Source organism: Theobroma cacao, chromosome 7, assembly GCF_000208745.1.
Source record: "Theobroma cacao cultivar B97-61/B2 chromosome 7, Criollo_cocoa_genome_V2, whole genome shotgun sequence".
Classification (NCBI taxonomy): Eukaryota; Viridiplantae; Streptophyta; class Magnoliopsida; order Malvales; family Malvaceae; genus Theobroma; species Theobroma cacao.
The window spans coordinates 1066342-1081183 of NC_030856.1; the positions used below are offsets into that span (position 1 = coordinate 1066342).

Below are 14842 nucleotides of genomic sequence, written 5' to 3' on the forward strand. Positions count from 1 at the left end.
AGTTTCATGTCAAGCATGCACAACACCACGTAATGGCTTTTGAATCCCAGCAAACACGCGCCTAATTGCATGCTGTACAGATAGGTTGCCCACTTGCCATTCCTTAGAAGACTTGTTTGGACGTGCTAAATCCTGGTAACAACAAGATCAATGATATATGTCCTCATTGGTTGGGAAGTCTTCCACAGCTACAAGTTCTTGTATTGCAGTCGAATCAATTCCATGGTTCCATTCATGGCATTAGATCCAATCGTTCTTTCTCTAAGATTCAAATTTTTGACCTCTCAAATAATTATTTTACCGGCCCACTTCCTGTTAAATATATAAAGAATTTTAAGGCTTTGACAAATCTCACAATAGATAAAAGTGCAATCTGATACATAGGAGTGCAGGCTTTTAATGTCAGTCACTTTATAGTTATTCTGTTGAAATTGCAATAAAAGGACAAGAGGTTGAATTGGAGAAAATTTTCATCAAGGTGACGAGCATTCACCTTTCAAATAATAAGTTTCAAGGTTAGAAACCAAAGGTTATTGGAGAGCTTAAATCACTCAAAGGGCTTAACCTTTCTCATAACAACCTTAGTGGTTATATCCCTACATGTATGGGGAATTTGATTAGTCTTGAATGGTTGGAGCTCTCTTCAAACGAGCTAGTTGGGAAGATTCCTACACAGTTGACTAGTTTGGGTTCTCTTGCAGTGTTAAACCTTTCACAAAATCAGCTCATTGGACTTATACCTCTGGGAAAACAATTCAATACTTTTGGTAATGATTCCTATGTTGGTAACTTGGGATCGTGTGGGTTTCCATTGTCAAAGAGATGTGACGACACTGAGGCATCCGTTTTTCATGAGGAAGCAGACTTTGAGTTTGGATCTGTGTGGAAAGCGACATTTATGGGTTATGGAAGTGGACTAGTGTTGGGAATATCTGCAACAAATATCATGTTCACCCTTGGAAGACCCAAATGGCTTGTGAGGATGGTTGAAGAAGCCAGCTACGAACTTAAGAGATATCTCAGAGGAGGAAGAAATTTGTAAATTAGTAAGGATGGTTGTTGCAAACTATGCTTTTTTTCTTCCTAGAATAAATTTTCTTTCATGCTAATGAAACTTTAAGCCTATTATTGATGTTATATGGAATTTAAATTTGAATTTTCTATCCCTTTTACAGATGTTGACATGAAAATTTAGTTGAATTCACAGCACTTACATCAATTTTTTTTTGTTAATGTTGGAAGGCAGCAATCAGGGAGGATAGCATTGAAAATGGTCCTTGCTAAATTGGAGCAATGGAAGCTTTCAACTTCTCTCAAATTTTGCCCTTTCACATAGTACAGCAAGCAAGCAGAAGAACTTAACAGCATCCAATAGTCAATGTTTTAATACCTGACACTTGGTAAACCTTCTTAATCAAGTTAAGCAAGCAAAAGAAGAAATCACTGTTAATTGCTAAAGTCATCTGGGCTGGCAATTCCATCGTCACATGCAATTTTAGCTTTACTTTGCTTAGTCAAAGATTTTGTTTATGTATATATTGAGGAGCTGAGCTTTGCTTAGTAAACTCCAGTTGCTTGAACAATCCAGTTGCCAACTTGGCTTAACCTCGGACCATGTTGAGAAGAACATCATGCATAGTTACCAAATCTAGTTGCCATTGCTTCACATTTACAACTTCGACTGGCCATTACCAGTGGAGCCAAAACTTTCCTGTAATCTCAGATGTTCATAATAAAAGTCTTGTTCTTTTCAAATTCAATTCATAATTCATCCTTCTGCTAGTATTCAGTCGGATTGGAGTTTTTCTAATGCCAAATTCAAGTAATTTCTTTTCTCAGTTCAGGGTAGAGATGGGTATATGGGAATTCTCTTGATCCCAATAAAACAAGAAACTCCCCTCTTTTTCTCTTTCTCCATTTCCATATTTTGTTTAAACAAGTTTCAATCTTTTTTCTCTCCATTTAATTTTGTAGTTTATTGAATTTTTCTTATTGATAGAAATTTGAATCGAAATTTGAAGAACCCATCAAAGTTGTCATCCAAAACTAATTCTCCTGTTATCTCCAGCAAATTTCTTGCTTTGTTTCAAAATTGTTTTCTTTCAAATTGTCATTAGCACTTTGAGACAACTGCATGACAAAATTAGAAGACTTAAAAAGGCTTTTGCATCGATCTGAAATCAGTAGCATCAAAAAATGGTTTAAATAGCAGGCTGAATTTATTCTGTTCATCCTTAGCATTTGCTTTTTGACAAGGTTGATCTACAAATTGTTCAAAAAACTTAGACAATGAATAATAAACATATGAAAGTAGGTGTAAACATTAGGAAAATGTAGGAAAGTGATTGTCTATTTCTCACTCTATTTCTACGTAAATGCAATTGAAAAATGTAGGAAAAAATTGAAACTAGAAGTACATGGTATAAACATTATGCAAAATTGACCTTGTTGAAGGAAATTCTGTCATTGCTTCACTTTTAAATTATTGATCTCTTTATTTTTATTTTTCTTGTTTCTTTTCCCTGTTGAATTAAAAGGAAATTTACGACTATTAAAAATGAATGAACAAATTCAAAATTAATACGTGTTTTGATTAAAAAAATAAAATAAAAGAGAACAAAAAACAAGAATTACGCAGAAGAAAAGGCCCAAACTAACATCTTTTGATAGATATATATATTTTTTATACTTCTTGGTTTAACGTGACAATTTGGGATCAATGCATTAATCTGTGACACCTTTTTATAAATCTAGAAGTGGAATCAACACAGAGAAAATTGTAATGGTAGCAAAACTTTGAATGAGAAAAAGTTACAGAGACTTGGTAAACTATATGTGATGAATACAGTGACGTGAGGTTGGGGTTCTGCAATGGGTGGATCCCATGTCCCTACACCCTATTTGCTTTGAGGTAGCTTAATTAACGGTGCAAAGGAGCCAGTTCCAGCATTCAGTCTTCTTACTTCTCTCATGTTTTCTACTATAGCCCAGTCAATTCTGTAAATTGCACTTGTTGGGGAGAATTCTGCAATGTGTCAGTGAGTGCACGTTGTGGGGACAATTCCAACACGTTAAAAGATTAAATTTCAGCCTGGTGTAGACCATATTAACATTAATAAGACAAAATATATAATGGAATGATTGGATTATAGGTCCATATTTTCCTTTTGTGAAAATAACCATCTCACCTTTTTCTTTAAGATTGGTTTAATTTTTCCTTTGGCGTGTGGTCTTGGTCTCTTTGATCATCTCATATTTTCTCTAATAGAAACTCTCTATGAAAAGATAAATCACTGACCTTAATGAGCTAGACAATTTAATTAATGAATCAGAAAAAAAGTCTTGATATGAAGATTTTGACTCTTACTACATATTATTTACAAATGATAGCATCAACCTGATTCATCACACATAGACTCTCATTTCATTTGTTACTAAATCAGTAATCAATTATTACTAAATCATGGAATTTAAGATTCAGGGACGAAGATTGTACTGAGAAGTAGCTGAATATACGTACTTTATTCTGGTCCAACCTTGTCCAACTAAATTAGCAATTCTGTTTTGTTGGGGAATAAAAAACGCTTAATGGTTTTGATTGTGAGCAGTAGAAAACTTTGTATAGGAGACAAGAGACCACGGGACAGTTTGAATAAGGAACGCAATGTCTTTAAAGTGTTGTTTACTCAGAAACTTTGAAGCGGCAGACGACTTTGAACAGGAAAAAGTTAGAGAGACTTTGTAATACCCCTCACAGAGTATTTATTATAAAAAAAAATTAAATTAAAATTATTAAGCTATAGTATTTTATAAAGATAATAAGTAGATATTATTTTAGTATTTTATTTATTTACAATTATGACCTTGAGTGTCTTAATAATTAAAAAAATAGAAGAATGGGTCTTTAAGTAAAAGAAGAAGTTTAATTAAGTCAGTTTTATTATCACGTTTAAGTTAGTGGGATTAAGGGTCAGTTTATTTATCCCATTTAAGTTAGTGGAGTTAGGTAGTTTATAAGTTTTAAAAGAACAGACAACAACTTACGTTAGTTCATTCATCATATTCAAACAACAGACAGTCAGAAAAGCTTAATATCAGGGAAGAAGAAAGACAGAGGAGAGGGAAAGAGATTGCTGATTAAGGTATGTTTGGGAATTATATTTTCATAATTTGGGTACAAAAAACCCTAAATTAGATATATTTTCTTATTTTTTATTTAAATTCGGCACTTTTCTGATGACTTTCCTGTAGCATGATGGGTACCAATGGAAAGGTCTTGAAAAGATCTTTCCCATGGTTTTTGTAGCATCTTGTTCGATTTTGTGGTTTGGAAGTTACAAATTTTTAAAGTTAATTAAGAACCTGGTTTTCAATAGTTTTGACAGCCCGACTTTGGGTCACCGGAACTCCATATTCCGGTGACGTTTTTGGCCGTTTCTTTGAGGGCTTTTGAAGTATGAAATTAGATGTTTAATTTGGCGTCAATGTCTTGGTTAGAGGCTTCCTGTGTTAAGAGAATTAAAGCCTCAAAGTAGGCTCATTGATACTGGAAACCCAGAAATCTGGGTATTTCTGTGATGAATTCTTGAATTTTGGCTTTCGAAACTTAGGAATCTTGTGGTCTTTTTAATCGAAACAAATTTTGGTCTTGTAGTATGATATGCATACTTTAAATTGGTGTTGATTTCATCACTGGATATAATTCAGGTTAAAAGATATGAGAGCTTGAAGTAAGCCAAATGGCCATCCAGATTCTGAAAATTCCAGAAAACAGAAAATTTCTTTTTTTTAAATTTGTTTTAAAAAATTTGATTTTAATTATTATGTGATAAATTCTATTGTAAATTTCATAAATATTGGATATGTGATTTCTACTGTATTTTTATGTCAAGAAGTATGTATCTTTATATTTTATAAATTTATTTCTTAAATTAGTAGATTTTATTAAAATATCAAAATTTATGAAATTAATTACAAATATGATTTTTTACAAGTGAAATTAGTATTATTTCTCTATCTGAAATTTAAAGTCCTTACTGATTTTATGATTTAAGTTTAATTCTCAACCTTATTGGAAATTTTGTTTAATTCAAAAATATAAATAATAATAATATATTACCTTATTAACAAAAAAAAAAAAAAGTTCATAAATTGTAATAGGAGTCGCTACACACCCTAAGTGCTTAGGATGGTCAACGAAAAGTCGCATTGTAGGATCTGTTTGCAAATTTAGTTCTGATTTTTGTGTTTCTCGAAATACTAGGCTACTAAGAGGATTTTCGGATTTGCTACTTGAAAGTAAAATTTACGAGATCAAGTAAGTGACTGATATCCCTTCGATGTTTTCACACCTTAAAAATTAGCTTCAATCTGAATTTGTACATGAGATATAATATTTTGTCCTATGATTTATTAAAATCGAGTTAAGCATGCAAAATGTATATGTATATGAGTTTATATGTTGGATTTAGAATGTTGCTTATGTAAAGCCTGATATCTGATTTCGAAATATATATGACTTTATATAATGTATGCATATATGATTTCGCAAATATAAATACAAATATTTAGTCTGAAACAAATATGCTTTTGTGGTGTATGAGATACGCTTGAGAAATTTGATATACTGTTTTATGAACTTTGGGTAATCTAAAAATATATATTTCTGTTTTGTCTCCTAGTATGGCTATGCTCTGACCCTGCCAATGGGGGTTAAATGTTGGCCATGTCGACATGTATTCTGTGATTAGAGATCGATCTCCCAACCGCACTACCGGTTACAGAATAGTAGTATTTGTGATATCTGTTCAGTGCAGCCAATGGTTGCTTCTTCTGACCCATGCCACTGGGGTTAATTGTGGTTCTATTTCTGACCTATGCCACAGGGGTTAAGTGTGGTCGTAGCATGTTACAGGAGACCATTAAAAGTTAAATATTGTGAATATATTTGTTCTGTTATTTGAATGCGCAAATTTTGAAGTATGTGATTCCAAATAAGATTACCCAATATTTTATCTTGGCATTTGTAAATGATATTTTGCCCTGAATGTTTTAAGCATGCTTAATCCGGCTGAAGGGATGTTAGTTACTTGCTGAGTAGTTGGACTCACCCTTTCCTTCAAATTTTTTTCAGGTTGTGATTTGGTCAACCACGCTGGAACTTTGGGGAGTGATGTTTAATTTAGTAGCACTTAAATTATTTAGGATTTATTTAAATATTATGAACATCGTACTATCTTAATTAGTATTCAGACTTTTATCTTGACACAGTAGCTTTATGGTTTTGGAGATTTAATTTTGAATATTGTCAAATTATGATATTTGGAAATTCTGTCAATAGATATAGTTTATAAATCACTAAATTCTTCAGGTATATTAGTCTCTTTTAGTAATGGTTTAAGATATATATTTTAGAGCCTTGCATGTCTGTGGGATTATACCTTACAGGTATGCGGCGTCTGTCATGTCTCGGGTCTGGGGCGTGACAGACTTGGTCAACGAATTTGTCTTGGATGCATTGACGTGAAGTTGGGGTTCTGCAATGGGTGGATCTCATTTCCCTACACCCTATTTGCTTTAAGGTAGCTTCATTGACGGTGCAAAGAAGCTAGTTCCAGCGTTAAGGTCTTCTTTCTCATCTCCTTTTTTCTACTAGCCTAGTTGATATTAGCATTAATGAGGCAAAATAAATAATGGAATGATTTCATCAAATGTCCATATTTTCCACTTATTGGGTACCACCACCTTTTGCTTTCAGATTAGTTGTTGTTGTTTTTTTTGCTGTGACTCGTAAAATTAACATTGACAGATCTTCTTTATTTTTGACCTTTTCTTGAGAAAAGGACATAATTGTATTAAAGGCTTCAACAATTGCATCAAAGAATACACTCTCTTGAGATAAATTTTAAGAAACGATAGTTATTTCATCAGTTTGATAATTGGTTCGATCTTTATTGATTACTTCACTGTCATGAACCCTCGGTTATCCTACTTTCTAATTCGAGATCCCCACTTGCAATTGGAAACTATAGAGAAAAAACGCATGAAACGAATTTCTAACAAATGATACTTAGAAAATAAAACCCAATGACCCAAGATTTGATTTCTTTATTATTATTTTTCTTCTTTCGTTTCCTTTCAGAGTTAAAAGCAAACTTACAAACATAAAGAATGAATGAACTAAGTCAAAATTAATACGTGTTTTGATTAAGAAAAGAAAAATGAAACAAAGAGTGATACACGATGGTTCTATTCTTCTTTAATCTGCATGTTGGATTATAGAGTCTTATCCACTCTCATTATATTTTATTAGAAATTTAACAAAATGGAGTTGAACTTACTATTTAATATGCATGATGATTGCCTTTAAATTTATAGGTCATCACTAGACCCCATTTGCTTTTAGGTAGCTTCGTTGATGTTGCAAATTGCACTTTCGTTTTTACTAGTGTAAAAAGCAGAAGACTTGAAAAGGGCTTTTGCATCCATCTGAAATCAGTTTCATCAAAACATGGTCTAAAATAGTAGGCTGAATTTATTCCTTTCATCCTTACTATTTGCTTTTTGACAACATATAATAAACAAATGAAAGTCGGTGTGAACATGAAGACAAACCTTGGAAGTGATTGTCTATTTCTTACTCTATTTCTATGTAAATGCAATTGGAAGATGCAGGGAAAGAATTGAAACTAGAAGTACATGGTATAAACAATAATGCAAAATTGGCTCTGTTGAAGGAAATTCTATCATTGCTATACTTTTAAATTATTGATCTTTTTATTATTTTTTTTCTTCCTTCTTCCCTTTGAGTTAAAAGGAAACTTATGAATATATAGAATGAATGAACAAAATCAAAATTAATGCGCGTTTTGATTAAAAAAATTAAAATAAAAGAGAGGAAAAAACAAGAATTAAGCGAAAGAAAGAGCCCAAATTAACATTTTGATATATATATATATATATATATATATATATATATATATATATACTTCTTGATTTAACGTGACAATTTGGGATCAATGCATTAATCTGAGACACCTTTCTATAGATCTAGAAGTGGAATTAGGACAAAGAAAATTGTAATGGTAACAAAACTTTGAATGAGAAAAAGGTACAGAGACTTGGTAAACTGATTTGTGATGAATCCAGTGATCGGGGTTCTGATTTGCTTAATTGACGGTGCAAAGAAGCTAGTTCCAGCATTCAGTCTTCTTGCTTCCCTCATGTTTTCTAGTATAGCCCAGTCAATACTGTAAATTGCTCTTGTTGGGAAGAATTCTGCAATGTTTCAGTGAGTGCACGTTGTGGGGACAATTCCAACACGGTAAAAGATTAAATTTCAGCCTGGTGTAGACTATATTAGCATTAATAAGACAAAGTATACAATGAAATGATTGGATCATATGTCCATATTTTTTTCTTACGGAAATTACCGCCTCACCTTTTTCTTTAAGATTAGTTTAAGGTTAGTTTAATTGATGAATCAGAAGAAAAGTCTTGATATGAAGATTTCGACTCTTACTACATATTATTCACAAATGATAGCACAAACCTAATTCATCACGCAGAGAATCTTGTTTCATTTTGTTACTAAATCAATAATCAATTATTACTAAATTATGAAATTTAAGATTTAGGGATGAAGATTGTACTGAGAAGTTGCTGAAATACGTACTTTATTCTGGTCCAACCTTGTCCAACTAAATTAGCAATTCTGCTTTGAAGTGTTGTCTTGAATGCATTGATGTGAAATTGGGGTTCTGCAATGGTATAAACATGATGCAAAATGGCTCTGTTGAAGGAAATTCTATCATCGATGCACTTTTGGATTATTAATCTCTTTATTTCTTTCTTTTCCCCTTTAAGTTAAAAGGAAACTTACAAATATAAAGAATAAATGAACAAATTCAAAATTTATACGCGTTTTGGTAACCAAAATCTTGAATATAAATTTCAAGTTGATTATTATTGTAGGGCTTAATTCCCATACCTTTTAAGATATTCTCTTTTTTGGCATAACATCACTTGATCAGTTTAATATGAAAAGAAATCTTCAAATTACATTTTTCCCTTAAATTTCCTTCATTAAGTCAGGAGAAAATCATACACTATATCGCAGAGAATTTAGAGGATGATATGAGAAAACTATTTTACAGCTAAGTAACAAACAATACAAGGCTAAACCAATAATGAGTGCCATTGAGGTGCTTCTCATTAATTTATTTGAAATTGTTAATATTGTTTATTTTTTAGATATCATATCAACAAGGGAGCAGATGAAGCTTAAGTTAAAAGACATCAAAGAAGTAATACTTCTTAATGAACCAAATTTGTTATTTCTTGGTGATTGAGGCTGACATAATTGCTTTTGTTGAAAAACACAAAAAGAGAAAAGGAAAGAATAACACAAAACATAGAGATTATGCAATTGGTACATGTTCCATGTCAAAAGCATAATGAGTATTGCTTTTGGACCAGGTTGAATGACATATTAGCTTTCCACCTGAGCACGGTAACATTTCCCTCAATTTGACACGTCATCAATTATGAACTTCCAAGAAACCTGAGAAAACAAAATTATGAACTTGGATTTGGTACCTCTTGACTAGGCAGCTTATAAATACTCATCTTTGCCTTCCCACCATTCATATCATGCCATTAATATTCAATTTCTCTTGTTAAGAAACATGTGGTGCTTACTCAAAGCCTTTCAACTCCTCCACCTTCTTTTGTTCCTCCTGACTTTTCAAGCCAATCTTTCATCTTCTTCTTCTTCAATTACACAGTTGTGCTCTCCTGAAGAAGCTGCTGCATTGATCCAATTCAAGACCTCTTTTTCCATCAGTGAATATGCATCTTGGAATTGTGATCATTATGCTGGCATTAAATCTTATCCCAAGACAAATTCATGGAAGGAGGGTTCAAATTGCTGCTCATGGGATGGGATCACTTGTGATAACGTCAACGGTCAAGTGATTGGCCTTGACTTGAGTTGCAGTCAGCTCTATGGCAGCATCCCCTCCAATAGTAGTCTCTTCCATCTTCCACACTTGCAGAAACTCAACCTAGCCTCCAACGATTTTAACTCTTCCAAGATGTCATCTAAGTTTGGTCGGTTTGCAAGTCTGGTGTATCTTAACCTGTCTTTCGCATCCTTTGCAGGAGAAGTCCCATCCCAAATCTCCCACTTGTCAAAATTGGTTTCACTTGATCTCTCTTGGAATTGTTATCAACCACTTGATAGGCATACTCTGGAAGGACTCGTTGAGAACCTAACAGAGGTGAGACAACTTTTTCTTGGTGATATCAATATGTCTTCTATTAATCCTAATGTCTTGACGAATCTATCCTCATCTCTAAGGGCCCTTAATCTTGAGGCTTGTGATTTGCGAGGAAAATTCCCAAAAAACATTTTTCACCTGCCTAACCTCAAGTCCCTCTATTTAAGGCGCAACGAAAACCTCGCTCTCTATTTTCCAAAGTTGAACCAGACCAGCAATCTTCAACTTTTAGATCTATCAAGCATGTTCTTCTCTACAGAATCGATAGATTCAATAGGCAATTTACAATCTTTGAAATATTTGGATTTATCATGGACTTCTTTTCCTGGAGGGTGGCCTAAGACTATCACGAATTTATCATCTTTGGAGCATTTGGATGCATCAGACTCATCTTTCTCAGGAGCATTGCCCAACTCAATCGGGAATCTAGTGTCCTTGGAGTATTTAAATCTTCAATCATCCAACTTGTCAGGATCAATTCCGATATCATTGGGAAACCTCTCACAACTCAATCATTTAGATTTGTCATGGAACTATTTTAGTGGACAAATTCCATCCTCACTTACAAACCTAAGACAACTCAATCATTTAGATTTGTCATGGAACTATTTTAGTGAACAAATTCCATCCTCACTTACAAACCTAAGACAACTTGAATTCTTTTCCCTTTTTTATAACCAACTAGAGGGTTCCATTCCTGATGAGGTGAATGCCTTTCCTAATCTAATCTCTCTAGACTTATCTTCTAATTTACTCAATGGAACACTTCCCTCATGGTTGTATACAGTTTCCACATTGAAGCACATATATCTCAACGATAACAAGCTCAGTGGTGATATCAAGGAATTCCAGTGCAAATCACTAGAACAGATCCGTTTTGGGAATAATAAACTCAAAGGTCCTATTCCATCTTCAATATTCCAACTTGTGAATCTTACTACAGTTGACTTTTCACATCTAAGTGGGTTTGTACAGATTAACATGTTCTCAAAACTCCAAAATCTCCAGTACCTTGATCTTTCATATAGCAGTCTATCCTTAAACTCTAATGGTACTAGTGCTGATTATGTGTTTCCTAATCTTCAGTATTTGTACTTGTCTTCTTGCAATGTCAATGAATTTCCCCAATTTTTAAAAGGTTCAAAAAGTTTGCAACATTTAGACCTTTCCAACAATAAAATTTATGGCAAGATTCCTAAGTGGATGTGGGATGTGGGGAAGGACTCTTTGACATTCTTGAACTTAACTCACAACAATTTGACGGATTTTGAACAAATTCCATGGAAGGGAATTGAAATTCTTGACCTTAGCTCCAATTTCATTCATGGAGATCTTCCGATTCCACCTTCAACAACATCTGTCTTTCTTATCTCAAATAATAATTTGAGCGGTGAGCTCCCTTCTCTGCTATGCAATGCAAATTCCTTTGAATTTCTTGACTTGTCTCGCAACAACTTGAGTGGAATTATTCCACAATGTTTTGGAAACTTAAGCCGAAGCCTTTCAGTGTTGAATCTACAAAGGAACAACTTCTGTGGACTCATTCCTTCGGTTTTTACAAAGGGATGTCACTTGAATTATCTCAACTTAAATGGCAATCAATTAGAAGGGCCTTTACCACAAGACATCATTAATTGTGGAGGTTTGGAAGTGCTAAATCTTGGTAACAACAAGATCAATGATACATTTCCTCATTGGTTGGAAAGTCTTACACAACTACAAGTTCTTGTGCTGCATTCGAATCAATTGCATGGTTCCTTTCAAGATCCGTGGTCCAATCATTCTTTCTCTAAAATTCAAATTTTTGATCTGTCGAATAATTATTTTACTGGTCCACTTCCCGTTAAATATATAAAAAATTTCAAGGCTATGATAAATCTCTCAAAAGATAAAAGTGCAAGGTCGTACATGGGAGAGTATGTTCCTTCTGCTTTGGCTAACTTCTATAGCTATTCTATTGAAATTGCAATAAAAGGAGTAGAGATTGAATTGGAGAAAATATTCATCGCGTTGACGAGCATTGACCTCTCAAACAATGAGTTTCAAGGTGAGATTCCAAAGGTTATTGGAGAGCTTGACTCACTCAAAGGGCTAAACCTTTCTCATAATAACCTTAGTGGTTGTATCCCCACATCAATGGGGAATTTGACAGCACTTGAGTCACTGGATCTCTCTTCGAATAAGCTTGTTGGGAAGATTCCTACACAGTTGAATAGTTTGGATTTTCTTGAAGTGTTAAACCTTTCACAAAATCAGCTCGTTGGACCTATACCTCAGGGAAAACAATTCGATACCTTTGGCAGGGATTCCTACGCTGGTAACTTGGGACTGTGTGGGTTTCTATTATCAAGGAGCTGTGACAACACTGAGGCACCCTTTTTTCATGACAGCACTGAGGCACTCATTTTTCATGTGGAAGCAGATTCTGAATCTGGATTTGTGTGGAAAGCGACATTCATGGGTTATGGAAGTGGACTAGTGTTGGGAATATCTGCAGCATATATCATGTTCACACTTGGAAGACCCAAATGGCTTGTGAGGATGGTTGAAGAAGTAGGCTACAAATTGAAGAGATACCTCAGAGGACGAAGGAATTTGTAAATTAGTAAGAAGCCCTCATCTGTCACTGGTGGATAGAATGGCTTGTGTTCCTTTTATGTTCAATATGATTTTCGTTTCTTGACTGTGTTTTGTTTTGTCTTGCGCCCTGACTTTTCTTCCAGGGGTTGTATCATGTTTTCAAGTTGTTTGTTACAGGGGATGCCCTGTTTTTGATCTGGTATGTTGCTTGGCTGTTGCTTATAGCCATCCAAATGCTTGTTCTCTTTTGTTTTATTCACCAATGATTATTCCTGGTTGATAATGAATTCTATTGAAGCAGACTTTGTTTTTTTTTTCTTCCTAGAATAAATTTTCTTTCATACTAATGAAATTGTAAGACTGTTATGGATGCTATATGGAATTTAAAGATGAATTTTCTATCCCTTTTACAAATGTTGACATGAAATTTTAGTTGAATTCACCATGCTTAAATAACTTTTTTTTTTTTTTTTAACGTTTGAAGGCAGCACTCAGGGAGGATAACATTGACACTCGGCTACCTTCTCAATCAAGTCAAGCAAGCAAAAAGAAATCTGTGTTACTAGCTAAAGGCATCTGGGCTGGCAATTCGTTCATCACAAACAAATTTTTCTTTACTTTGCTGAATCAAAGATTTTGCTTGTATATATATGTATATATATATAACTGAGCTTTACATATATGTATATATATATGTATATATGTATATTGAAGAACTGAGCTTTGCTTTTTAAGCTTCAGGTGCTTAAACTATCCAGTTGCCAACTTGGCTTAACCTTGAACATGCCTTGGACCATGTTGAGAACAACAGTATACGTAGTTACAAAATCTAGTTACCATGCCTTCACACTTACAACTTTGACTGGTCATTACCAATGGAGCCAAAACTTTCCTATAATTTCAGTTGTTCATAATAAAAGTCTTGTTCTTTTCAATTTCAATTCATAATTCAACCTTGTGCTAGTATTCAGTTGGACTGGAGTTGTTCTAATGCCCAATTCAGGTCATATTTTCTACCTACTTTAGTTTAAGGAGAGAACTGTAATTCTAAAGTCTATGGGGGCAGATTTTGTCATTTCTGCTCCTCTTACTTCCCACTTGCAGCAAGCAAATCTTTCCTTCACCAACCAGACTTCTCCCAAAAACCCCCCGGCTTGGAGTAATGAAGAGACCGAAGAGACCACCCTTCCATGGGAATTCTCTTCATCCCAATAAAACCTGAAACTCCCTTCTTTTTCTCTTTCTCCTCTTTCATATTTTGTTTAAGCAAGTTTCAATCTTTTTTCTTTCCTTTTTTCTTTTGTAGATTATTGAATTATTCTTGTTGATGAGAATGGCGCTTGAATCCTCAATTCTCAGCCAACCCACTTTCTGTTCTTCAAGAAGGTCCTCGCCTTTCATGCTTTTTAATCGAAATTTGAAGTACCCATAAAAGTTTTTATCCAAAACTAATCACTACCCAGCTCCTATTATCTCCAGCTTTTCCAATCCCGAGGTTTTCAAAGCCTTTGGATTGCGAAAAACTGGAATTTTTGGAAGTCAGGCACGTCTGGGATTGTTAAGTGAAGACAATGAAGATGTGGGAAATAATCAGAATCTGATTTTGGTGAAAAGGGGAATTTTGGTGGCAATGGTTTGCAGTGTATTGGTCTTTGGTTGTAAAAGAGTGTTTGCTGTTGAGGGAGTGGTTAATGCTGGCTATGGGGTGATTGAGCATTGCATATTGTTGTTGAGGAACGCTTGGCCTAAGTTATCTATGCTTCTTAAAGCTAATCTTTCATCTTCTTCTTCTTCAATTACACAGTTGTGCTCTCCTGAAGAAGCTGCTGCATTGATCCAATTCAAGATCTCTTTTTCAATCAGTGAATATTCATATTGGGAATGCGGTGAATCTTTTCCTATGACAAATTCATGGAAGGAGGGTTCAGATTGCTGCTCATGGGATGGGGTCACTTGTGATAACATCAAAGGTCAAGTTATTG

General features: G+C 34.1%; 2 protein-coding genes and 1 long non-coding RNA gene across 3 annotated transcripts; all 3 read left to right on the forward strand.

Annotated features, from left to right (window-relative positions):
• On the forward strand, positions 605 to 1042 carry LOC108662691 (tyrosine-sulfated glycopeptide receptor 1-like). Its single transcript, XM_018124151.1, has one exon. The coding sequence runs from the start codon at positions 605 to 607 to the stop codon at positions 1040 to 1042; it is 438 nt and encodes a 145-aa protein (XP_017979640.1).
• Positions 3910 to 6265, forward strand: LOC18587694. The gene is made up of 3 exons (XR_001928804.1): positions 3910 to 4142; positions 5264 to 5317; positions 6134 to 6265. It is a non-coding gene; the product is annotated as an uncharacterized LOC18587694 (long non-coding RNA).
• LOC108662929 (receptor like protein 30-like) lies at positions 9520 to 13160 on the forward strand. The gene has a single exon (XM_018124757.1). The coding sequence runs from the start codon at positions 9687 to 9689 to the stop codon at positions 12879 to 12881; it is 3195 nt and encodes a 1064-aa protein (XP_017980246.1). The 5' UTR covers positions 9520 to 9686; the 3' UTR covers positions 12882 to 13160.

What these genes read in the sequence shown, in the direction of transcription:
- LOC108662691 (XM_018124151.1), top strand. Translation starts at nt 605, where the DNA reads ATGGGGAATTTGATTAGTCTTGAATGGTTGGAGCTCTCTTCAAACGAG.
- LOC108662929 (XM_018124757.1), top strand. Translation starts at nt 9,687, where the DNA reads ATGTGGTGCTTACTCAAAGCCTTTCAACTCCTCCACCTTCTTTTGTTC.